General features: G+C 43.7%; 1 protein-coding gene across 2 annotated transcripts in view; it reads right to left on the bottom strand.

Moving 5' to 3' along the window:
* The window catches only part of helb (helicase (DNA) B), a 30,184-nt gene extending 5,001 nt beyond the window's left edge, over nt 1–25,183 (bottom strand). Inside the window, exons 1-10 of one of the 2 annotated variants that reach the window (XM_078417384.1) lie at nt 24,966–25,183; nt 22,171–22,533; nt 20,827–20,993; nt 19,361–20,173; nt 17,116–17,296; nt 12,895–13,036; nt 11,861–12,000; nt 9,889–9,973; nt 8,506–8,565; nt 1,287–1,455 (exon numbers count right to left, since the gene is read on the bottom strand). In XM_078417384.1, coding sequence (XP_078273510.1) covers nt 1,287–1,455; nt 8,506–8,565; nt 9,889–9,973; nt 11,861–12,000; nt 12,895–13,036; nt 17,116–17,296; nt 19,361–20,173; nt 20,827–20,993; nt 22,171–22,533; nt 24,966–25,173 — 2,328 coding nt within the window. In that variant the 5' untranslated portion in view covers nt 25,174–25,183. Of the gene's footprint in view, nt 1–1,286; nt 1,456–8,505; nt 8,566–9,888; nt 9,974–11,860; nt 12,001–12,894; nt 13,037–17,115; nt 17,297–19,360; nt 20,174–20,826; nt 20,994–22,170; nt 22,534–24,259; nt 24,331–24,965 lie in introns of those variants that run through there. The other variant, XM_078417385.1, reaches the window with a different exon arrangement.
* Between the last annotated feature and the right edge of the window lie 40 nt (nt 25,184–25,223).

Raw genomic sequence — 25,223 nt, 5'->3', positions numbered from 1 at the left:
AAAATCACAACCATCTTCCTTTGTGCTACATACGACTCCAAGCAGCGGTGTGCTTTTCTGTTGATGTCCATATGTTTTCTTGATGCTGCACTCAATTAAATAATGCACTGCTATCAAGGGCAGTCACTCTCACTTCTGGAATTCAGTTCATTGGTCCATGTTTGAACAATGGACATCATAAGCACTAAAACCTAAACTGTACATTGGCGATCAGGTGCACTGCTCAGTACAGTGCGACTCGATAGTACTATCAACACTGCTGATAAAGAGTTGACTGATGAAGCCGTAATGAGTCAGACTGCATTTATTCTGCAGTTTGTGAAAAAGAGAGATTCCTGGGCTCTCCTCCACATTGTGAGCAGGTGCCATATTTTTACCAAAAAAAAGTATAAAACAACTGACAAAATCCTCGAGAGCTTCCAGAACTCCCTTTGAAGTTTACTGTTGCAAGATTTAATATAATTATGGGAATAGCCATGAAAAACACAGTAAGAGCAACTGATGATATACGGAAAGTACTGTTAATTTAGAACATGTTGATAAGTCCTTCTGCAGTTGTACAGGGCCCTAGTGAGACCGCACCTGGGGTACTGTGTGCAGTTTTGGTCTCCAAATTTGAGGAAGGATATTTTTGCTATTGAGGGCATGCAGCGTAGGTTTACTAGGTTAATTCCCGGAATGGCGGGACTGTCATATGTTGAAAGACTGGAGCGACTAGGCTTGTTTACACTGGAATTTAGAAGGATGAGAGGAGATCTTATCGAAACGTATAAGATTATTAAGGGGTTGGACACGTTAGAGGCAGGAAACATGTTCCCAATGTTGGGGGAGTCCAGAACAAGGGGCCACAGTTTAAGAATAAGGGGTAGGCCATTTAGAACTGAGATGAGGAAAAACTTTTTCACTCAGAGAGTTGTGAATCTGTGGAATTCTCTGCCTCAGAAGGCAGTGGAGGCCAATTCTCTGAATACATTCAAGAGAGAGCTAGATAGAGCTCTTAAGGATAGCGGAGTCAGGGGGTATGGGGAGAAGGCAGGAACGGGGTACTGGTTGAGAATGATCAGCCATGATCACATTGAATGGCAATGCTGGCTCGAAGGGCCGAATGGCCTCCTCCTGCAGCTATTGTCTATTGTCAGAAGTGACAAATTGTAAGTATCATTTCAAGTAGTTAAGTCTATTCACTAAAGGGAATGCCTGATTCTAACTCATTTTAGGCATTTGACTTTGTTCCAAGAAAGAATGTTGATACCTTTTAATTTTTTTTAAAAAGATCAAAGTTTTACCTCTGTGATAAAAAAGATTTCTCCATTACATAAGCGACTTTGTTCCTTTATCCCCTTTGAATCTGTCTCAGACTCTGGATTTGAGATTTTAGTAAAATCCACGAGATTACCATTCCTAGTGCAGCACACTTTGTCCCCAACCCGGAAATCAAGCCTTTTTTTATGATCTCTGTAAAACAAATTAAATTTGTACGACTTTAATGTATAGTGTTCCCCATTTTGAGCAGAATAATGTAACAACATTGCACAACTTACCTTAGTAAGATATTATTGCGGCATCAGGATCACCTCTTTGACAGTATAAAGTAAGACACCAGAGAACTTCAGTTTTTAAGCACAACACAGATGGTGTCATTATAAAATGTACATGGTGATGACAAGGTGCTTACTATGTGACTTACATTTGGTGCAAACTTTAAAAAAAATGCAGGAACATCCAAATTCTCATAATCAGAATAGAACTATGTGAGTGGTAAGAGGTGGTAGAAACTACGTACAAGTAGAACGTAAGGCAGTTACTAATCCCATAGGTATTTATTCACAAAATGCTGGAGTAACTCAGCAGGTCAGGCAGCATCTCAGGAGAGAAGGAACCCATTCCTTCTCTCCCGAGATGCTGCCTGACCTGCTGAGTTACTCCAGCTTTTTGTGATTAAATACCCTCGATTTGTACCAGCATCTGCAGTTATCTTCTTATACTACTATTCCCATATTCCTTGATACCAAAATTCTGTCAAACTGTGGAATATATCCTGCAATTAAGTAATCGCAGCATTCTTGGGTATAAAATTCCAAAGGTTTACAATACCAATCTTCACAACATGGTTGAAGACACGGTAGCGCAGCGGTAGAGTTGCTGCTTTACAGCGAATGCAGCGCCGGAGACTCAGGTTCGATCCTGACTACGGGTGCTGCACTGTAAGGAGTTTGTACGTTCTCCCCGTGACCTGCGTGGGTTTTCTCCGAGATCTTCGGTTTCCTCCCACACTCCAAAGACGTACAGGTATGTAGGTTAATTGGCTGGGTAAATGTAAAATGTAAAAATTGTCCCTAGTGGGTGTAGGATAGTGTTAATGTACGGGGATCGCTGGGCGGCACGGACTTGGAGGGCCGAAAAGGCCTGTTTCCGGCTGTATATATATGATATGATATGATATGATATGATATGATATGATATGATAAGACCAACTCCTTGTTTTAATGCTATTATGTCTGAACATGCCAGGGATGCCTTACTTAGAACAGTACAGCACAGGAACAGGCCCTTAAACCCACAATGTCCTATCAAACATGATATCAAGTTATACTAATCTCCTCTGCATGCACGTGATACATGTCCTTCCAGTGATTAATATCTATGTGCATATCTAAAAGCCTCTTAAATGCCCTATCATATCTGTCCCCATCATCGCCCATGGCAGCGAGTTCCGTATGAGTTCCGTATGAATAAAAAAAACTTAACCTGCACTGCTTTAAATTTGCCCCTCTCGCCTTAAAGCTATACCCTCCACTCTTTGACATTTCAACCATGGGGGAAAAAGCTTCCAACTGTCCACCCTATCTATGCCTCATAATTTTATATACTTCTGTCAGGTCTCCTGTCAACCTCTAGCACTCCAAAGAAAACACTCAATGTTTGTCCAACCTCTCCTCATAGCAAATACCCTTTAATCCATGCAGCATTCTGATAATGTAGAAACAAGGCACTGCAGATGCTGGTTTACAAAAAAAGACACAAAGTGCTGGAATAATTCAGCGGGTCAGGCAGCATCTCTGGAAAACATGGACAGGCAATATTTCAGGTCGGGAACATTCTTCAGACTGCAGTGAGGAGGGGGGAAGGAGAGAAAAAAAGCTAGGAGGGACAGGACAAAGCATGGCAAGTAATAGCAGAGCACAGGTGAGGGAGGGTTCTGATAGGCACGTGGTTGGACAAAATGATTAAGTGTTGTGAATTGTGAAGCCCGAGAAAGGAATGCAGGTGGAGGCGAGGGATGGGAGGAGGGAAGAATTAGGTGTAAGTCCAGGAGGGGGGGGGGGGGGGGGAGGGTGTTGGGGGAAAAAGGGGAGGGGGCTGTTAGAGGTCACCTAAAATTGGAGAATTCAATGTTCATACCAGTGTACCTCCAGTTTGTATGTGGCCTCACTCTGGCAATGAAGGAGGCCTGGGACAGAAAGGTCAGTGTGGGAATGGGAAGGTGAAGGGACGTTAAAATAGTTAGCAACAGGGAGATCCTACAGGCCTTGATGGACCGAACACAAAGAATACTGAAGAAAGAGGACATCTTGGATGTCCTAGAATGGAAAGCCTCATCTTGGGACCAAATATGGCAGAGATGGAGGATTTGAGCATTCTGGCAAAGCTCTTCTCTACAAAGCCTCCACCTGCTTCCTGGGGTGACCAGAACTGCACAGTATTCCAAAGGCAGACTAACCAAAGTCCTCTACACCAGCAACATGAGTTCCTGACTCTGATACTCAATGCCCGTTACCAATAAAGGAAAGCATACTATACACTGTCTTCATCGTGCTATCTAATTGTGCTGCCACTTTCAGGGAGCTATGGACCTGAATCCCAAGATCCTTCTGTACTTCAATGTTGTTAAGGGTCTTGCTATTAACTGTATACTTTCCCCTTATATTTGACCTCCTGAAGCCAATGCCTCTCAAGGCTGGATTAAACTGCATCCACCATTTCTGTAGCTGATCTCTATCCTGCTGTATACTGAGAGCCTTCTCCACAGTTTGCAACACCATTAATTTTAGTACCATTTGCAAGCGTAGACAATAGACAATAGACAATCGTACTAATCAACCCATCTACATTTATGTCCAGGGATATTATAGCTCACCAGCTATAATATTAGTGATGATCACCTCTCATTCTTCTACACTGTGCAGTATAGGCCTAGCCCAGTCACCTCAATGCCTGCTCATGTAATAATTCCCACCTCACAAGTATTACTGCTGCAAACCTTCACCGTACAACTCCATTGCAAATATATCCTTCCTTCAGGAGGAGGACCACTTTCTCTTTCCATATCAATGTCTTCCTTTGAATTCTTAAATGTCCCAATCTTTGTTGCTCTTTATGACAACATTCAGCTGGATGTCTATTTTGATACTACTTTTACCTTCTCCCATTAGCCATGATTGGGCCATTTTTTCCTGTTGTGGATCTGCACCTTTTTTTAAAAACAATATACATCTCTTTCATGCATTAATTCTTCAACCATTGGCCACAGTTAGTCTGACACATCACCTTGCATGGGATGCTTGTGTGAGTAAGAAATAATTTTTTCAGTGTCCCTCATTTGGAAATTTCAGGAATCTCTACCCATATCTCAATATTTAAATAAAGTCTCCTATCAGTTTCAACATAACTTGCAAATAGTATCAGATTTTGCAGAACCAAGTTTAAGAATGTTCTATTCTTCTGAGAATAAATGTAGTGCAGTGTTCGGAATATTTTAACATATTGAAGTGATTCTTCTAAAAGTCAGGCCAAGATTGGAGAGCTTTCCCCAACCATGCCTAATATGTCCCACTATCCCTCCTGTCGGCAATTTCATCATTATTATTATTAAATGGCCTACTCCTGCACCTATTGTCTATTGTCTATAGGACGGCCCCTTCAGCACAGTCAGAATATAATTCAACAACTACATACAGTAAGAGTTTCCTTGGGGTATTCCCAATGGCCCCCCAGCACTTACAACATTAATAATTTACCGATTGCTTCTTTTTGTACCTCATCATCTTAAATCCAAATGCCGCATTAAATTCTGAGACTTCCAAATTGATCTCACTTCTAGAATGGTTCAGGGTGATATTTCTCTCACTATCTCTGATATCAGGCTCACCAGTCTATAATATCCCTGCATCAAATTTAAAGAAACTAATTTAAAGACCAGCTGGACTCACCACTTGCCTGCCTGAACTTCTCAGCAACAAAAAAAACAATTTAGTTGTCCGTCTGCTTCTGGAAGGCACATAGCAAAACGCAGAAATGCTCAAATAACAAATATGCCCGAAGGCAATGTAGTGCTTAGAAACATAGAGACATAGAAAATAGGTGCAGGACAATAGACAATAGACAATAGGTGCAGGAGTAGGCCATTCAGCCCTTCGAGCCAGCACCGCCATTCAATGCGATCATGGCTGATCACTCTCAATCAGTACCCCGTTCCTGCCTTCTCCCCATACCCTCTCACTCCGCTATCCTTAAGAGCTCTATCCAGCTCTCTCTTGAAAGCATCCAACGAACTGGCCTCCACTGCCTTCTGAGGCAGAGAATTCCACACCTTCACCACTCTCTGACTGAAAAAGTTCTTCCTCATCTCCGTTCTAAATGGCCTACCCCTTATTCTTAAACTGTGGCCCCTTGTTCTGGACTCCCCCAACATTGGGAACATGTTTCCTGCCTCTAATGTGTCCAATCCCCTAATTATCTTATATGTTTCAATAAGATCCCCCCTCATCCTTCTAAATTCCAGTGTAGGCCATTCGGCACTTCGAGCCTGCACCACCATTCAATATGATCATGGCTGATCATCCAGCTCAGTATCCTGTACCTGCCTTCTCTCCATACCCCCTGATCCCTTTAGCCACAAGGGCCACATCTAACTCCCTCTTAAATATAGCCAATGAACTGGTCTCAACTACCTGCTGTGGCAGAGAATTCCACAGATTCACCACTCTCTGTGTGAAAAAAAACCTTTCTCATCTCGGTCCTAAAAGACTTCCCCCTTATCCTTAAACTGTGACCCCTTGTTCTGGGCTTCCCCAACATCGGGAACAATCTTCCTGCATCTAGCCTGTCCAACCAAGAATTTTGTAAGTTTCTATAAGATCTCCCCTCAATCTTCTAAATTCCAGCGAGTACAAGCCGAGTCTATCCAGTCTTTCTTCATATGAAAGTCCTGCCATCCCAGGAATCAATCTGGTGAACCTTCTCTGTACTCCCTCTGTGGCAAGAATGTCTTTCCTCAGATTAGGAGAACAAAACTGTACGCAATACTCCAGGTGAGGACTCTCCAATGCCCTGTACAACTGCAGTGGAACCTCCCTGCTCCTATACTCAAATCCCCTCGCTATGAATGCCAACATACCATTCGCTTTCTTCACTGCCTGCTGCACCTGCATGCCTACTTTCAATGACTGGTGTACCACGACACCCAGGTCTCGTTGCATCTCCCCTTCTCCTAATCGGCCACCATTCAGATAATAAATCCACCCCTTCAATGCACTGGCCACCGTATGAGAAAGGCCAAATGTAGAGGCTGAATTTTGTCTCCTGTCAAAGCTGCACTCTATTTTAAAGATGTTTTAATCTTTCTGTCATTTATAGACATCTTAAAAATACTTTAAATGTCTACATTTTTCTTTAAAAGTAACTACAATTTAAAAATTGTAATGCAAACTACAATTAAAAACATTTATTAAGTAAAAAATAACACTTGTTATATCCTGATCTCCAGTCTGGGGAAATGAATGTGGATGCTAATCCTACACCAGGTCAGACTAACGCTAGTTAAGGAGGAAAACATTCCCTAGTGTACTGCTGGGAAACCCCTGCAAGAGATGTTCTGCCACTCTTTCCAACTGCCTCCAGGTGCTCTGGCTTCCTACCACATCCTGCAGACATGCAGGTTTTTAGGGTAATTAGCCACAACTAATTGGAAAAAAAATAAAGACTGCAGATCTTGGGAGCTTAATATAAAAGATGAAGAACCTGAAATGTCATCTTTACTTCTTCTCCCATAGATGCTACTTAACATGGGTGTTTCCAGCATTTTCTGACATTTGCTAGACTAATACCTGGAATGGGACGTTATCTCATGAGGAAGGCTGAATAGACTAGCCTTGTGCCTGTTGAAGTTTAAAAGAGACATGGGACTTGATTAAAAGACAGAAGATCCCAAGGAGTCTTGACAGTGTGGATGTGAAGGGAGTGTTTGTTCTTTCTTCTATAACTACCATGATTTTACCAGTTTCAAGACAAAAGACAAAAGGTGCAGGAGTTGGCCATTCGGCCCTTCGGGCCAGCACCGCCATTCACCATGATCATGGCTGATCATGCACAATCAGTACCCCGTTCCTGCCTTCTCCCCATATCCCTTGACTCCGCTATCATTAAGAGCTCTATCTAACTCTCTCTTGAAAGCATCCAGTGGAAGCCAATTCTCAGGATGCTTTCTAGAGAGAGTTAGAAGAGGGTGATGGAAAAAGATAGGACTGGTCCTCAAGTCAAAGTCATAAATTTGGAGAGGCTAATTTTGATGGCATCAAATCGGAATGCATAATAGTTGTCTCGGAGAGGACATTTGCAGGTAAAGAAACATTCAGAACATAGGAGGTTTTTAAAAGTAAAATTTTAAGAGCTCAGATCATGTTCCTGTTGGAATAAAGGACAAGGCTAGCAAGGTTAAGGAACCTTGGTTGACAAGGGATATTGAATGGGTACGAAAGAACTGCAGGGAAAAAGAGCTGCACCTGGACAGGGACTTGAATGAACAAGACGGAGAAATTTTGAATTAATGCAGACATGTGGGATTAATATAGATACGCATGATGGTCAGCGTAGACATGGTGGGCTGAAGGGCTTGTTTTCTACACTACATCTATGACTTTGCTGCAGAATGTAGAACCAGAAAGAAACCCATAAAAGATAACAAAGCAAATTTTATTACTCTCTGAGAGGGGCTATTGAGTCTCTGGCACCCTCTTCCTACAGAAGCAGATTCTTTGAAAAGTTTTAAGGCAAGGAAGACAAATTCTTCAAAATCAAAGGGGTGGAAGGTTAGCACAGGCAGATGGGAATACAAAGTGGAGTTCATCATCAGATCAGTCATGAATTTATTGAGGAGCAGGCTCAGGGGTTGAGTAGTTACTTTTGCTCCTAAGATGTATCCAGGTTTGTATGCTCTCAATAAGTAGAAGAGCAAGTTTTAATGATGAATGGGCTACTCCCTTTACTACATATCCGACCAAACAATAAGTCAGCAATTGCTAGTATTACAGATGCCATTCCTAGCTCTTGTTATGTTCTTTTGGTAACTGTGTGTTACTCATGTATTGTCAAAATGCAGCAATTTTAATATTTCACTGAAATTTAGACAACGCCCAAATCATACAGACTGCAAAAGCTGAGCACTTCAGGCATAATAGAGAAAGTAGAAACCACATCAATCTGTTAAACACCTAATGCAGCACTTACCTTGTAGAGTGATCTGAATATTTCTTGCAGCAGAGTTCATTAATTAATGCACAATCATCCCTATGTAAAAAGTCAAAAGTTGAAATGAGCATTTGTGCATCGAAGTGTTGAGATATTGAACGTACGTACGCACATACAAGATCTGTGATAACACACATAGAGGAGATGTCAGATCTCTGCTGCTACGACTGCACATCAATGCAATGAAATCAGAGAAGCTCAGGTATGCCACTTCCCAAAACAACATTGTAGTGCCAATTGTATAGCGTTCATTACATTATATTATGCAGGTTAAAAAAGATAGACAATTGATGCTGAAGTCATAAAGGGAGATTTTTAAAGGGAGATTAGATTAGATATCATGAAATGCATACAAGGGTTATTTTGTTAAAAATGTTCTCATAAATAATCTTCCTTCTAAAGAGATATCAGCCAAAACATTATGACCACTGACAGGTAAAGTGAATAACATAGATTATCTTGTTACAATTGCACCTGTCAAGGGGTGGGATATATTAGGCAGCAAGTGAACAGTCAGTTCTTGAAGTTGAAGTGTTGGATGCAGGAGAAATGGGCAGGAGTAAAGACCTGAGCGACTTTGACAAGGACCAAAGTGTTATGGCCAGACGACTGGGTCAGAGCATCTCTGAAACGACAAGGCTTGTGGGGTGCTCCCAGTCAGCAGTGGTGAGTACCTACCGACAGTGGTCCGAGGAGAGGCAAACCACAAACTGGCGACAGGGTGTTGGGCGCCCAAGGCTCATCGATGCGCGAGGGCAATTTTAATGGTGGGCACGGGAGTAATGTATCACCATACACAGTGCTCGCACCCTGCTGCGTATGGGGCTGCACACGGAGGAACAACAGCATATTAGGCAGGTGGTCATAATGTTTTGTCTCATCAGGTCATAACGTTTTGGCTGATCGGTGTACAATAAAATTGCTTCTTTCCCCCTCACCTGAATATGAGATTCAATTCTATTCATCAAGTACTTTACAATATATCTCAAGTTACATAAAGGGTGGTGGGTGGATGGAATGAACTGCCAGAGGAGGTGGTTGAGGCAAGTATTATCACAATATTTAAGAAACATTTAGACAGGCACATGGACAGGACAGGTTTAGTGGGATATGGGCCAAATGCAGGCAGGTGTGACGAGTCTAGATGGGGCATGATGGTCGGCGTGGATAAGTTGGACCAACGGGCCTGTTTCTAGGCTGTATGACTAGAAAACTTTAAACTTTGGGCGACATACTATTTAGCTTCTACTTAGTACGTATTCACCATTTCACTTTTAACATCCCTTTCTTTGTTTCTGTAGTGGTATCTTGAAGGGAAAACATAAAGCATTTCACTCCCAAACTTTCCAAAAATATAGTTACCGTCTAAATGCGATGAACTGCGATGTCACATGATTGTCAAGTCCTGGGGCATTTTTTAACAAAACATTGATAGACTCGTGAAGAACTGCCAATGAAAGAAGAAATAGGCTGTTATCACACACCAAGACATCATAGCCAGATCCAGATATAATGCATTGAAAAAATTGCTGTATATTTTCAATTTATTTCTGCTCTAAGAGAAGCAAGCATCTATACTTTTCACTCGGCTAAATGGCATCCTACATTCTTATAAGGTTCTTGAATAAAAGCCTGCCTTTGAACATGTGCAATTATGCCTAATTCCAAACATTTCAAGTTTTAGAGGGTAGACACAAAATGCTGGAGTAACTCAGCAGGACGGACAGCATCTCTGGAGAGAAGGAACGGGCGACATTTCCGGTCAAGACCCTTGCCTTCACATTTGTAATCACCCAGCCATTTGTAAACAATGTCCAACTGCATTCATCTGATATGTTTGGGACTTAGGTGGTGCTGGACTAGCAGACTTTCCAAACTATTGGATGTTATCTTTATACTAAAATTCTTGTTTGTTTGTTTGTTCCTGAACTACAGCCAAAATGGTACACGATAGCGCAACAATTTTAGGCCCACCTTACTCACCGTCGTCCCATTGGTGCTAATGGAAGAGGTTTCATTGAAATCGGTGTTATATTTTTAAAGTTATTCACATTTTAAAGTTTAAATCTATCTCCTGGGGAGGGAGGGTGGATTAGGGCAATTGAGGGGGATGGAGTGAGGGGGAGGAGGGGGGAGGATGAGGGAGGGAGGGTAGGGGGAGGAGGGAGAGGGGGAGGAGGGGAGGGGAGGGGTAGGAGGGGAGGGGGAGGGGAAGGAGGGGAGGGGGAGGAGGGGAGGGGGAGGAGGGGAGGGGGAGGAGGGGAGGGGAGGAGGGGAGGGGGAGGAGGGGAGGGGGAGGAGGGGGAGGGGGAGGAGGGGGAGGGGGGGAGGAGGAGGGGAGGGGGAGGAGGGGAGGGGGAGGAGGGGAGGGGGAGGAGGGGAGGGGGAGGAGGGGGAGGAGGGGAGGGGGAGGAGGGGAGGGGGAGGAGGGGAGGGAGAGGAGGGGAGGGAGAGGAGGGAGAGGAGGGGAAGGGGAGGAGGGGAAGGGGAGGAGGGGAAGGGGAGGAGGGGAAGGGGAGGAGGGGAGGGGGAGGAGGGGAGGGAGAGGAGGGGAGGGGGAGGATGGGAGGGGGAGGAGGAGGGGAGGGGGAGGAGAGGAGGGGAGGGGAGGAGGAGGAGGGGAGGAGGAGGAGGGGAGGAGGAGGAGGGGAGGAGGGGAGGGGGAGGATTGGAGGGGTTGGAGGAGTGGAGGGGTTGGAGGGGAGGGGAGGAGTGGGAGAGGGTGCTGCACCAATGCAAGAAGTTTGGGTCCAACTTGGTCTAGTTTTTATTAATACTTCAATACACTTTTAATTCACCTTCTAAAAAATGTTAAATTGTAACAGTTCAGTGAATTTGCTCAGTTTCAAGGGAGGATAGACAATTGAACACGTGAGTGGATGGGGAGCAAGGGAGAGGTAATTGCATTGAGATCCCACAAACCAATTGCCAAACCACAAGGTTAGCAGATTATACTAGTTTTGTCATCCTATTAAAAGCATCCCAGTAGAGGAAGTTCTCAGGTTATGATAGGATTTAGTGCCTGAATGTGGATGTGGAAACTATATATTTACATGCAGAATCATGGCATAGCAAATGCAATTAGGTTTTGGGGTGAAACACGATTAGTGGCTAGGTAAAACAGCAGCGAGGGTACACAGAATCAATGCTGCCTGGATCTAATTCTAGGACATCTCCCAATCTCCCACAGCAATACACCTGCGGAAGTTAACATAAAAGTTCTGTCAAAGCCATTACAAGTTCAATATTATCACTGACAAATATTTGACATGAAGTATTCCTTTTCTGAATAAACTGAAAATAATAAATGAAAATGAACAAAGTCCATGCTCACCAGAGGGGCCAGAATCGAGCGAAACCAGAATAAATCTTTTATCAGATGCTGGAATTGAGATTTCTATCCACTTTGATATAGGGATCACTGCATCATATTCCAACATTTTATAAGTTGACTTAAGTCCTATCTCAGCAATCCTAGAAATAAGGATATAACAATTTCAGTTTTTGCATGAAAATTCAGACATCAATGTAGGACGTTGTAATGACGACAAGCCATTTAACTTCATATAAAGTTCTTTATTAGCCATAAGCATTGGAGACTGCAGAGAAAGAGTCCCACGCTCTCAAGCATCTTGATTGTTCTAATATCTTATCAATAAAGCTACGTCTCCACATGTACAAGACACATTCCACAGGATGTCAGTGTGAAGACCTGGCCTGGATCAGGAATATAATGACTGAACTACAACCAAGACAAAACTTTTGCACATTATTTCAAAAACTACCTTCCTCTCAACATCCTCAACCCCCATTGATTTTTCATCTTCTCTTTAATTAATGAGTCAAAAGTAGCAACTGAAATCAGTGTTTCACCCAGACTTGCTCGATTCATTGTGTGAACAGGGCAGATACAACCACATAGGAAAGCTGCTTAAAGAATATCTTGTTGTTGTGATAACAGGACCCTCATTTTGAAATACACAAGTACTTTGCATTAGTTTCATTATCGCTGACACATGGGCCAATAGTTAATCCTTTTCAATTCTTTGCAAAAATGCTGCACTAATCGGCTATTAAGAAAGTGACCAACAATGCAGAAGAAACCCAAAGAAGCTGCCAATTCAGCACCAAAAATAAAGCAAATAACTTAAGTGTTTCTAAAGAAGAGGAAATCTATTGCAGCAAGTGGCAAAAATACATTTTTATCAAATGAAATCTAACTCTATTTGTGAGCCTGTCATCTCCATCAAAGAGTAATGGAGAACATCTGATGATTTTTTAATAAGTAAAATTAAGATAAACCATCTTAGGTTAAACTGCACAAATGGAAGTGGATAATGATACACGAGAATAAGAAAGAAAATATACCGAGTAGCATTATCTACTATTAGCCGACTCTCTGCACGATGATTGGTCGATAGCTCAATGGCACATCCAATTTGGTAGAAACTGGAGTATATGTCCTTAAACATGTTGCCAGGCTCTATACTGGGCAACTGTCTAACATCACCTAAAAGAAATAAAAAATGTACATTTCATGAAATTGTGTGCATTGACCACCTTTTCAGATATCAGTTCCAAATGACCACCTAATTCACTATTGACAGACCGTATGTGGAACAGTAATTACTTTTCAGAAAGAACTTCTCAACTAAACACTTTTTGTTCAATCTTCAAATTTCCGCCATTAACATTCTAATCACTCCTGTATTCCATTCAAAACATGCACACTGTGCACCCAGAAGCAAGTGGTAGATGAGGTGGGTAGAGGGGGATGGGTAGAGGGGGATGGGTAGGGGGGGATGGGTAGGGGGGGATGGGTAGGGGGGGATGGGTAGGGGGGGATGGGTAGGGGGGGGATGGGTAGGGGGGGGTGGGTAGGGGGGGATGGGTAGGGGGGGATGGGTAGGGGGGGATGGGTAGGGGGGGATGGGTAGGGGGGGATGGGTAGGGGGGGATGGGTAGGGGGGGATGGGTAGGGGGGGATGGGTAGGGGGGATGGGTAGGGGGGATGGGTAGGGGGGATGGGTAGGGGGGATGGGTAGGGGGATGGGTAGGGGGGATGGGTAGGGGGGATGGGTAGGGGGATGGGTAGGGGGATGGGTAGGGGGGATGGGTAGGGGGGATGGGTAGGGGGGATGGGTAGGGGGGATGGGTAGGGGGGATGGGTAGGGGGGATGGGTAGGGGGGATGGGTAGGGGGGATGGGTAGGGGGGATGGGTAGGGGGGATGGGTAGGGGGGATGGGTAGGGGGGATGGGTAGGGGGGATGGGTAGGGGGGATGGGTAGGGGGGATGGGTAGGGGGGGATGGGTAGGGGGGGATGGGTAGGGGGGGATGGGTAGGGGGGGATGGGTAGGGGGGGATGGGTAGGGGGGATGGGTAGGGGGGGATGGGTAGGGGGGGGTGGGTAGGGGGGATGGGTAGGGGGGATGGGTAGGGGGGATGGGTAGGGGGGATGGGTAGGGGGGGATGGGTAGGGGGGGATGGGTAGGGGGGGATGGGTAGGGGGGGGATGGGTAGGGGGGATGGGTAGGGGGGATGGGTAGGGGGGATGGGTAGGGGGGATGGGTAGGGGGGATGGGTAGGGGGGATGGGTAGGGGGGATGGGTAGGGGGGATGGGTAGGGGGGGATGGGTAGGGGGGATGGGTAGGGGGGATGGGTAGGGGGGATGGGTAGGGGGGATGGGTAGGGGGGATGGGTAGGGGGGATGGGTAGGGGGGATGGGTAGGGGGGATGGGTAGGGGGGGATGGGTAGGGGGGATGGGTAGGGGGGGATGGGTAGGGGGGGATGGGTAGGGGGGGATGGGTAGGGGGGGATGGGTAGGGGGGGATGGGTGGGGGGGGATGGGTGGGGGGGGATGGGTAGGGGGGGATGGGTAGGGGGGGATGGGTAGGGGGGGATGGGTAGGGGGGGATGGGTAGGGGGGGATGGGTAGGGGGGGATGGGTAGGGGGGGATGGGTAGGGGGGGATGGGTAGGGGGGATGGGTAGGGGGAGATGGGTAGGGGGGGGGGGTAGGGGGGGGTGGGTAGGGGGGGGTGGGTAGGGGGGGGTGGGTAGGGGGGGGTGGGTAGGGGGGGGTGGGTAGGGGGAGGAGTGGAAAGGGAAAAGGAAGATGTGTGACCACAGATGGGGCACAAGAAATAGATGGGGCAAAATGAGAGGGGCGCAGTGGGCAGAGTTTGCAAGTAAGTTACCAAAAATTGAAGAATTCAATATTCATGCCGTTAGGTTGAAAACTACCCACGCAGAGCATGAGGTGTTGTTCTACAGTTTGCGTGTGGCCTCTCTCTGGCGATGGAGGAGACCGGGGACAGAAAAGTCAGTACGAGAATGGGAATGGGAGTTAAAATAGTTAGTAACCGGGAGATCCAACGGGCCTTAGCGGACTGAGCGCAAGTGTTCAGTAAAATGTTAGACCAGTCTTTGCTTGGTCTCTCCGATGTAAAGGTGGTCACATCGAGAGCACTGAATGTGTAGATGAGGTTAGAGGAGGTGCAGGTGAATCTCTGCCTCACCTGGGAGGATGCTGGAATCTCTGGATGGATGTGCATGAGAAGGTATAGGAACATGTGCTACATCTCCTCCGGTCAGAAACATAGAAAATAGGTGCAGGAAGAGGTCATTCAGCCCTTTGAGCCAGCACCGCCATTCATTGTGATCATGGCTGATCGTCCACAATCAATAACCCGTGCCTGCCTTCTCCCCATATCCCTTGATTCCATTAGCCCCTAGAGCTCTATCTAAATCTCTCTTAAATCCATCCAGTGATTTGACTTCCACTGCCCTCTGTGGCAGAGAATTCCACAAATTCACAACTTATTGGGTGAAAAAGTTCCTTCTCACCTCAGTTTTAAATGGCCTCCCCTTTATTCTAAGACTGTGGCCCCTGGTTCTGGACTCGCCCAACATTGGGAACATTTTTCCTGCATCTAGCTTGTCCTGTCCTTTTATAATTTGATATGTCTCTATAAGATCCCCTCTCATCCTTCTAAACTCCAGTGAATACAAGCATAGTCTTTTCAATCTTTCCTCATATGACAGTCCCGCCATCCCAGGGACCAATCTCGTGAACCTACGCTGAACTGCCTCAATTACAAGGAAGTCCTTCCTCAAATTAGGAGACCAAAACTGTACACAATACTCCAGATGTGGTATTACCAGGGCCCTAAACAACTGCAGGAGAACGTATCTGCGAGAGGGTTGTTTGGGTGGAAGGGATGAGTGAACCAAGAGTGTAGGAAGGAACTGCAGATGCTGCTTTAAACCGAAGGTAGACACAAAAAGCTGGAGTGACTCAGTGGGTCAGGCAACATCACTGGAGAAAATGAAAAGGTGACGCTTCAGGTCGAGACCCTTCTTCAGAGGTTGTGGAGGGAAGCAGAAAGGGGTGCGGATGATAAGATGCTACTGGTGGTGGGATCACATTGAAGGTGGTGGAAGTGACGGAGAATGATATGTTGGATGCGGGGGGGGGGGGAGCTCTATTCTTGTTCCATCTGGGGGTGGGGTGGGGGTGTGAAAACAGAAGTACCAGACATAGATGAGGTGTGGGCGAGGCATCCTAGATGTTCTAGACTTGAAAGCTTCACCTTGGGAGCGGATACAGTAGAAACAGAGACATTAAGAGTAGGGGATGGCATCATGGTAGGAGGCAGGGTGGGAGTAGGTGTAATCCAGATAACTGGGGGAGTCAATGGGTTCATGGTAGACATCAGTCGAAAGTCTGCCCCCTGTGCTGGAGACAGTGAGAGCAAGAAAGGGGAGAGAGAGTGAATTTCAGGACTGGGTGGAAGTTAGTGGTAAAGTTTATGAAATCAATGGGTTCTGCACAGGTGCAGAATGCAGCGCTCTGCAGATGTAGCGGATAAAGAGTTGGCGGATGGTACCAGTGCACGCTTGTATCATGGACTGGCCGACATAACCAACACAAAGGCAGGCAGACCTAGGACCCATGTGAGGGCCCATAGCTGCACCTTTAACTTGAAGAAAGTGAGAAAATAAAAAAAGAGATGTTGAGGAGACGACAAGTTTCACCAGGTGGAGGAGAGTGCTAGTAGAGAAGAATTGATCGTATCGGATCTTTGTTCAAAGAAGAACCTGCCTTCAGACCGTCTTGGTGGGATATTGAGATGTAAAGAGACTGGATGTCCAAGGCAACGATGAGATAATGGGGGCCTAGAAATTGAAAGTTATTGAAGACTTGAAGGACTTGCGGACATAGGTCAGAAGGGACAGGACAAAGATAATAAGATGAGTTCTCAACTGTGTGTCTATTACCTGCATTCAATACAAATGTAACATAGATTTAACCTCAATCATCATTAAAGTCATATTTAACAATGCAGTGTTTATGGCCAAACTCTGAAAATTCTTATTAAATCACAGACAATGAATTCCCAATCAAATTAGTAACCATTGAATATTAAAATTGTACAATTTAATGTAATCCCCTTAACAGTCTTACTCCTTAATTTCATGTTATGTCTCTCTGCGGTAGTTCTTACAAAGCAAAACTGAAGCAAATTTTATAACCTGTGATGCAAAATTGTGAGTAATTCATTCCAAAGTCAAGGAGATACTTACCAAGGATTATAAGCTTTTTGAGATTGGCGTATTTCATAAGCAATTTTAAAACAGTACTTAAAGTCTTCACTGAGACCAAACTTCCTTCATCAACAATCAAAACCAGAACTTCAGAAAACATCCAATCGAACACTTCTTGTTTTTCCTTGGAATATTTGGCAGACCTGAAACTCCACATTACCTGTTTTTGTAACAAAATGATCTTTAACTGGAGAGTTTCAAAACATGCCTTGTATTCATAACTCTAATCAGTGTGCAAGTAAGCATAAAACATGAGGACTAAGAACTTATTTTGTACCTTTAAAACTATTATGAAACACCTAAATGAGCTTTTATGATTTTCCCTTCTTACCCGTCATAATTGTAACTACCTAATGTCACTCCCTTCGACAGGACCCAGCATCAGATAAGCTTTATTTGTATAATTAAATAATGCTCATATGTGGATCCATATTTCTGATGAGTTCTATGCATTGGAATAATGTTTTAAATTTTAATCAATTCAACAATTTCAAAATCAGGGATAATTTTGTATCTGTGATATTTACAGAAGAGTGTCCATTGCATAGTACTACGGTATAAACAATTGCAACAATTATCAACAACTTACAATTAATTTGATATATGTCTATTTTCCTCAAAAATGTCTTTCCCCGATGCCACAACACCCTGTTGTAAACCAATAACGGCTTTACCAGCTCTTCTGAGCTTTAATCACATTCCTCCAAACAGTTCTTTTGGGATTATTGGACTTCGAACACATCAGATTTTGTATAAATTTACAAATTACATTCAAAGTTAAGCAAATCACACATTGTTCAAGTTTGAATAATTCATTTCCAGTCAATAAATAACTAAACTATACTGGTGACTAACCATTGTAATTCCTCTTCCCATTCCCATACTGATCTTAGACACAAAATGCTAGAGTAACTCAGCGGGTCAGGCAGCATCTCGGGAGAGAAGGAATGGGTGACGTTTTGGGTCAAGACCCTTCTTCAGACAGTCTGATCCTAACCCGCTGAGTTACTCCAGCATTTTGTGTCTATCTTCGATTTAAATCAAGACAAAACTTTTGCACATTATTTCAAAAACTACCTTTAAACCAGCCTCTGCGGTTCTTTCCTACACAGATTGAACATTGAATTCTCCAATTTCCAGTACAAACCCAAGCCCTCACCCCCACACCAGTCCCCACCACCCATCTCTTCCCTGTGCTCCATCCAGAAGCGTACCCTTTCTCCCACTACCCCACCTCCCCACCTCCCCTTTCCCCTTCAACCATATCCACTTCCACCTATAACCCTTCCTCTGGCTTCACAAAATGCATCTACGCACTGGCTCTAGCCATCATCAGTCGGGTGTGCCTCTCCTTCCAGGCATTCTCCATCACATGCGTATGGTTTAGGTTTCTTAGCAAGAAAGGCCTGTTTTTCATCATCTTTCTCATCCTTCGCCATTTTCATTTTTTCAACCATCCAACAGGGGTTTGAACATTGGTAGACACAAAATGCAGGAGTAACTCAGCAGGACAAGTAGCATCTTGGGAGAGAAGGAATGGGTGACGTTACGGGTCGAGACCCTTCTTCAGACTGACGTCAGGGGAGCGGGCGGGACAAAGATGGGATGTAGTCAGAGACAGGAAGACTAGTGGGAAAACTTGGAAGGGGAGGAGATAGAGAGGGGAAGCAGGGACTACCTGAAGTTAGAGAAGTCAATGTTCATACCAATGGTGTGTAAACAGGGGTTTGAACATTACTATTCCACCATTTTTAACTCACTGGATTTTGCCGGCCACATTTCTTACTTAAACAGCCTTTGCCAAAGCTAAATGTTAACATCAATAATGCTAGCTTGACCAATTGCAACCAAGACTTTTTCTCTCTTTTACAGGAAAATTCCTTGGCACCCAACAGCCATTTTAAGTAACCATTATAAGTTGCCTTACACATAATTTCCTAGCTTTTAAAGAGCGCTCCACATCATAAATTGTTGATCCTGCAAATAATTCAACTCTGTGACCAAATCAAAAATATACATTAAAATACTCAGTATTTTATATAAATATTATATATTGTGTAAAAAAATATAAAGCCCAATATTTCAACCTTTGCATAAAGCCTACAGTGTCATTTTAACCTCCATCTTGGTGACGATGTGCTCCTCTTAAAGGTAGACTATTTACATCTTGCTGAGCACATAAAAATGTGGAACTACCTGCAATAATTTCCTCAACAACAATTACCTGGTGTAAAGTATAAGCATTAAATCCAGTTTTTTTCTTTAAAATAGATGCTGCCTTTCCAGTCGGTGCTGTGAACAGCACAGCTGCTTTGCTGACCTCATCTTTGTCACTACTTCCAGTACTTTTAGTCTGAGTTGGTGGTATATTCCAGCTTTCGGGAGCAGACTGGTCCTGCTCAAGGTCTTCACACGCTTGCAAAACTTCTTCTTTCTCAGCATGTCTCATTTTTTCAACTGCTGCCTTGAAGACAAGACTGACAATTGTGGTCTTTCCACAACCACCTTTACCACTTATAATTGTAACAGGATTTTCACACATCATGGTGGCCGCTTTGATCTGCTCTTGATCCAAATTAACGGTTTTACTGGGCTCTGTATCACCCACCTCGTTATCCTTCCACAAGTAGTCGCTCTGGGTGGGGAAGAAAGCATCTCTCAGAACTTCCTCCACAGGCACAGAAATCTGCCATGGAGGTTTATCCACAAGTTCCTTTATACAAGTGGCAATTTCTTTCTCATAGTTGTAGAAATGCTCAAGATACACCCGCTTCTTTTCAATTACAATAATCTTTGATTCCTTCAAAAAATTCAGTGATTCCCATTCACTTCCAATGCTGACCTCAGATGGCCGTAATCCAGTCAGATCATCAACATTAACGTAGGTGTTTCCATTATTCCAGCAGGCTTGTTTGAGTTTGTCATAGATAACAAGAGAGTGTCTTTGTAACTCTGGAATTGTCGTCAGAAGATCAGCTTCTTCAAAAGCAAACAAGGTTGCCTCACAACCAACAAGTCGAATTTCCTTCGAGAGAATCTAGGAACAATTAATGTATTTTATAAGTTAAACCGTGAAACAATCTTTCACAATTAGACCATTTGTGCCTTATCTACCATTTGAATGGAACATTCAAGCAAAATAAGATGCAACAATTTTCAGTATATGGCTACACAAACCGCCTTGGCAGTTTTCAGGGCAGTCTCTAATTTGTGTCTTTTTATCTATAATTCTTGCCACACTCTCATAGGCTTATCGAACTGCAGTCAACCCATTTTACTGCACTTTGAGCACTGTCACCATTTTACACAAATTCTATTTGCAAATAATTAGTAGAAACAGTTATCATATCACCATTGAGATACCTGTCTACTGATCAGAGATTAAAAGAGAAGATTAAATCACCAGGAAAAAATGTTGTTAATGCGAGTTTGCAGCTCCATTGAAGTCACATAATTCTCCCGCTGATTTACTTCAGCTCTTTGTGTCTATCTTCAGTTTAAACCAGCACCTGCGGTTCCTTCTTACACAATTCAACATTTACCCCAGAAAACCAATAACTAAGCTCCTGATGAGAAACAAGTGCTTAAGACAAAGAATCAAGAATGAAAAGTGTATTTTGAAGGTGTCCATATTTGCAACTATGCCCGCCCGGGATGGGGGAAGGGGAGGGGAGGGGGAGGTGAACTTACGGAACTGAATCCAAGCTTCCACACTTCCTTACAAATCATCTGGTCCAGGCTCCAGAGTGTACCATCGTCCATCTTCAAAATACGCAAAAAGTGCCGTGGCAGAAGTTGTGGCAGATACTTCATCAGGCTTGGGAACCTCAACGCTTTCTGCACATTCTGACCTTCAACTAAATTCTCAGTAATTATCTTAAATTTCAAATGTTATTTTGCACACACATTTACATCATTCTGCAGTTAAATTTACATTAACATAACAACCCCATTAGGTTCAGTCCTATGACATCACTTAAGAGTTTATTTCTATGACATACATTGGCTGTTTTACAATTTTAAGTACATCAATGCAAATTGGCATCTTCAACAAAACCAATAATCCTAATCACATGTAGCCATATTGTAGTTTCCATATTGTTATCTTTGCCTTGAAATAGTCTTAGGCAAGTCAAATATCTGATAATGGGAGAGTGATCAGTCCTATCTTCCCCCGAGTTCAGAAGAACAAGAGAAAATCTCATAGAAACAATTTGTTTTTAAAATAGGCTTGTGTTGGGGGGATGTTAGCTCGACTCGAAGAGGCTAGAACTAGCATTCAGTCTCAGAAAGAGAAATCTCCATATGCCTATAGTTGTGAATCCCTGTGTGAACACATAATTGTTCAGTAAATTCAAGACTGATTGATGTATTCCTATATATGAAAGGGAATCAAGAGATTATGGAAATAGAATGGCACGGTGGGTTTGGGGTGGATTTGCATTGAATGAGAATAGGCTCAAAAGACCAAATGACCTACTTCTACTCCTTATGTTCAGCTATATTCCACAGCTTCTGAATACCTGGTAATTACTAGGAATACCTAGTAATAGGAATAGGCTATTTAGTCCATCAGGGTTGTTCCTTCATTCACAGTAGCCACAGCATTTTTGAGCATCCTCCAGGTCAATTAGTAAGACTTCATCTTGTGCACCTAACCATTAAACCAAAGGTATACACACAGGAATACCCCATTTGGTAATTGATAATCTCTTTAACAGGGGGTAGCTAATTTGTGATCAGGAAATGTTAATTGGTGTCACTGATTTATTTGAAAAACTTTATAAATGTGAAAATCTATATTAACTATTTGTGTTTAGTAAATTTGAAATTTGTTCCATTTTTCAAACATTCATTTAGCCTTTACCAAACCTACTAAGGTGAATAAGGTGTAAGTGTATTATATTATAAGCTGCTGCTTTATATAAATACTTGTTTTATTATTCTTCAGTTTCGTACAATTTAATGACAATAAGAATCTCCAAAACTTTGCTAAAACTGGCAAAAAGGTACACTGAAGGTAACCATGCTTACCTGAGCTGGATATGTAGGCCATAATGGAGTTTGCAAAACCATTTTTGTTTTCATCTTCCTTCTCATCCGCAATTTGTTGTAAAATGCTCAATAATTTTGAAAATTGAAGATTGTCGAAGCGAGACAAATGATCAAAACATTCTGTTATGTAATCTGAGTGGACGCCACATTTTGTTAAGAAAAGGCTGATGATGCTCTTTCCATCTTGGCCCAGATGCCTGAGGGCATAAGAAGGATACCCCTGTAAATACCATTTTTCCTGATGGTAAAGGATTTTTGCAGTCATTTTCCACCAAGGAGAAGTAAAATGAAACCGTCCAAACACCTCATACGTTTCACCAGATCCAAGGTCTTTGATTTTAACTAAAAGAAGATTGATAAACATGGTTGTATGAATACATTTTTCTATTTAACCTCTTTCAACAACTTTTTCCTCATACATGCCTATTTTCACAAAGGAAATGAAAGTATTTTTTTAAATCAGTTTGCTCTGCATTAATTAATCACATTACATATTATCACGTGCATATTTAACTTTGGTCCAAATAAATTTTGACCCGAAACGTCACCCATTCCTTCTCTCCTGAGATGCTGCCTGACCTGCTGAGTTACCCCAGCGTTTTGTGAATAAATACCTTCGATTTGACACACAACTCTATTCCTTATTCATTACGACACTCATGAGGGTTAGCTATACTTATTGGGCCCATGCCAACTCCCAAGAGAACTTTCCCAAACCTCCCTTTTAGTTACCCATTGCCCTGCATTTTATTCTTTGCCATAGCTATCAACCCCACTGTAATTCTGCTGCTACTGTATCTACACCAAGGGGTCACTTACAGTAACCAATTACTCTACCACCACACATGGGAGCAATCTTACGTGGTCTTGGAAAACGCGTTCTACGCATGCTTTGACAGGGAGAAAGCTGATGTGCCTTGCCCCCACAGCCCCCGATTCTGGCATCGAGGCTGATATCAGAAGATCCTTCAGAAGGGTGAACCCTCGCAAAGCGTCTTGACATGATGGTATACCTAGTCGTGTTCGTAAAACTTGGGCAGACCACCTGGCTGACGTTTTTGCAGATGCCTTCAACTTCTTATTACTGAGGTCTGACGTTCCTGTCTGCTTTAAAAGGGCATCTATAATAACAGTGCCCAAGAAGAGTAAGGTGACGTGCCTCAATGACTACCAAACAGTGGCATTAATATCCGTGGTGAGAAAGTGTTTAAATGTTGTTTATGGCGCATATTAACTCCCAACTCAGCAAGAACCAGGACGCACTACAAATTGCCTACCACCACAACAGATCAAGGGAAAATGTGATCTCCCCGGATCTCCACTCTGTACTGGACCAATTGGACAATAAAAACACAGACGTCCGGCTGTTGTTCAGAGGCTACAGCTGGGTGTTCAACACAATTATCCCTTCCAAACTCATTACCAAGCTCACGGAACTGAGATCCCTCTGCAACTGGACCCTTGGCTTCTTCATCAACAGACCACAAGCTGTATGAATTAGCAGCAACACTTCCTCCTCGAGAAGCCATCAGCACAGGAGCACCTCAAAGCTGTGTGCTCAGCCCCCTGCTCTACTCTCTACACTCTTGACCGTGTAGCCGGACACAGTTCCAACTCCATCTTTAAATTCGCCGACCACACCACTATTGTTGGACGAATTACAGATGACGATTCGTCAAGAGTATAAGAGGGAGATCGATCAACTGACCAAACAGTGCCAAAACAACATTGCTTGCAACCATCAGTAAAACCAAGGAGTTGGTTATTAACTTTGGAAGAGGGAGATCGAGGATCGAGAATCAAAAACTTCAAATTCCTGGGCATGCATATCTCTGAAGATCTGTCCTGGACCGAGTGCATTGGTGCAATTATAAAGAAAGCCCATCAACTACTTCCCAAGAAGCCTCTACTTCCCAAGAAGTTTGAGGAGAGAGGATTCTCTTGAACTTCTACAGGTGTAGAGAGCATATCGACTGGTTGCACCACTGGTTTCGCCAACTCAAACGCCCAGGAACAAAGAAGATTGCAAAAAGTGGTGGACACTGTCCAGTCCATCAGTGGTACTGACCTCCCCACCATCGAAGGGATCTGCCGGAGTCACTGCCTCAAAAAGGCAGCCAGCATCATCAGAGACCCACATCACCCTGGCCACGCACTCATTTCACACCTGCCACAAGGAAGAAGGTACAGGAGGCTGAAAACTGTAACGTCTAGTTTCAGAAGCAAATTCTTCCCTGCAACCATCTGGCTAGCAAACAATCCAGAGTTAGATAGAGCTCCTAATGATAGCGGAGTCCTGATTGTGAATGATCAGCCATGATCACATTGAATGGCGGTGCTGGCTCGAAGGGCTGAATGGCCTACTCCTGCACCTTTTGTCTATTGTAATACAACCTCCAAATAAGCTCAGAACTACACAGACTAGTGGGCATTGTTTTTATCTTTGAACTATTATATATTTGTATATACTGTATACTGAACTCTCTTGTTGCTTATGATGGTGTTTACAGAGTGCTATATTTTATCTTTTATTGTTCTGCTGCAAGTAAGAATTCCATTGCTCCATGCCAGGCCACGTAATAATTAGAGACACTCTTGAGAACGCCCCAACTCCACGCAAACATGACCAAACGCGGCCGTTGGGCAATTGCCGGGCCAATCCAACTACCGTTGTAAGTGGAAAGACCAACAATTGAATATTTAAAAGCCCTGCACTTGATAAATACACCGCTTCAGCAGTAAAGCTAAATGTAACTTAAGTATCAGTGTTTTACCGAACCGCCCGGCCACAGAAGAGGCGTTGACAGAGTTGGCACCGAGGGAAACATTTATCATATCCTTGAGGTCGAGGAACTGCAAGTCCTCCTCGGGCTCCTGCTTCTCCTCGCCGTCCGAATCTTCCTCCGCCTCGTTGTCTTTTTGTGGTTGGATGTAACCCTCAACGAAGATACATTTGCTACTCCGCAAACGCCGAGCAGCCATGACTCGCCGCTGCGAGTGAACTGAGAACAGACGCCAGCTGACGCAGCCCC

This window comes from Rhinoraja longicauda, chromosome 20 (genome assembly GCF_053455715.1).
Source record: "Rhinoraja longicauda isolate Sanriku21f chromosome 20, sRhiLon1.1, whole genome shotgun sequence".
NCBI classification, from domain to species: Eukaryota; Metazoa; Chordata; class Chondrichthyes; order Rajiformes; family Arhynchobatidae; genus Rhinoraja; species Rhinoraja longicauda.
The sequence above is the reverse complement of the archived record's forward strand: the minus strand, read 5'-3'. Positions and strand labels throughout refer to the sequence as shown.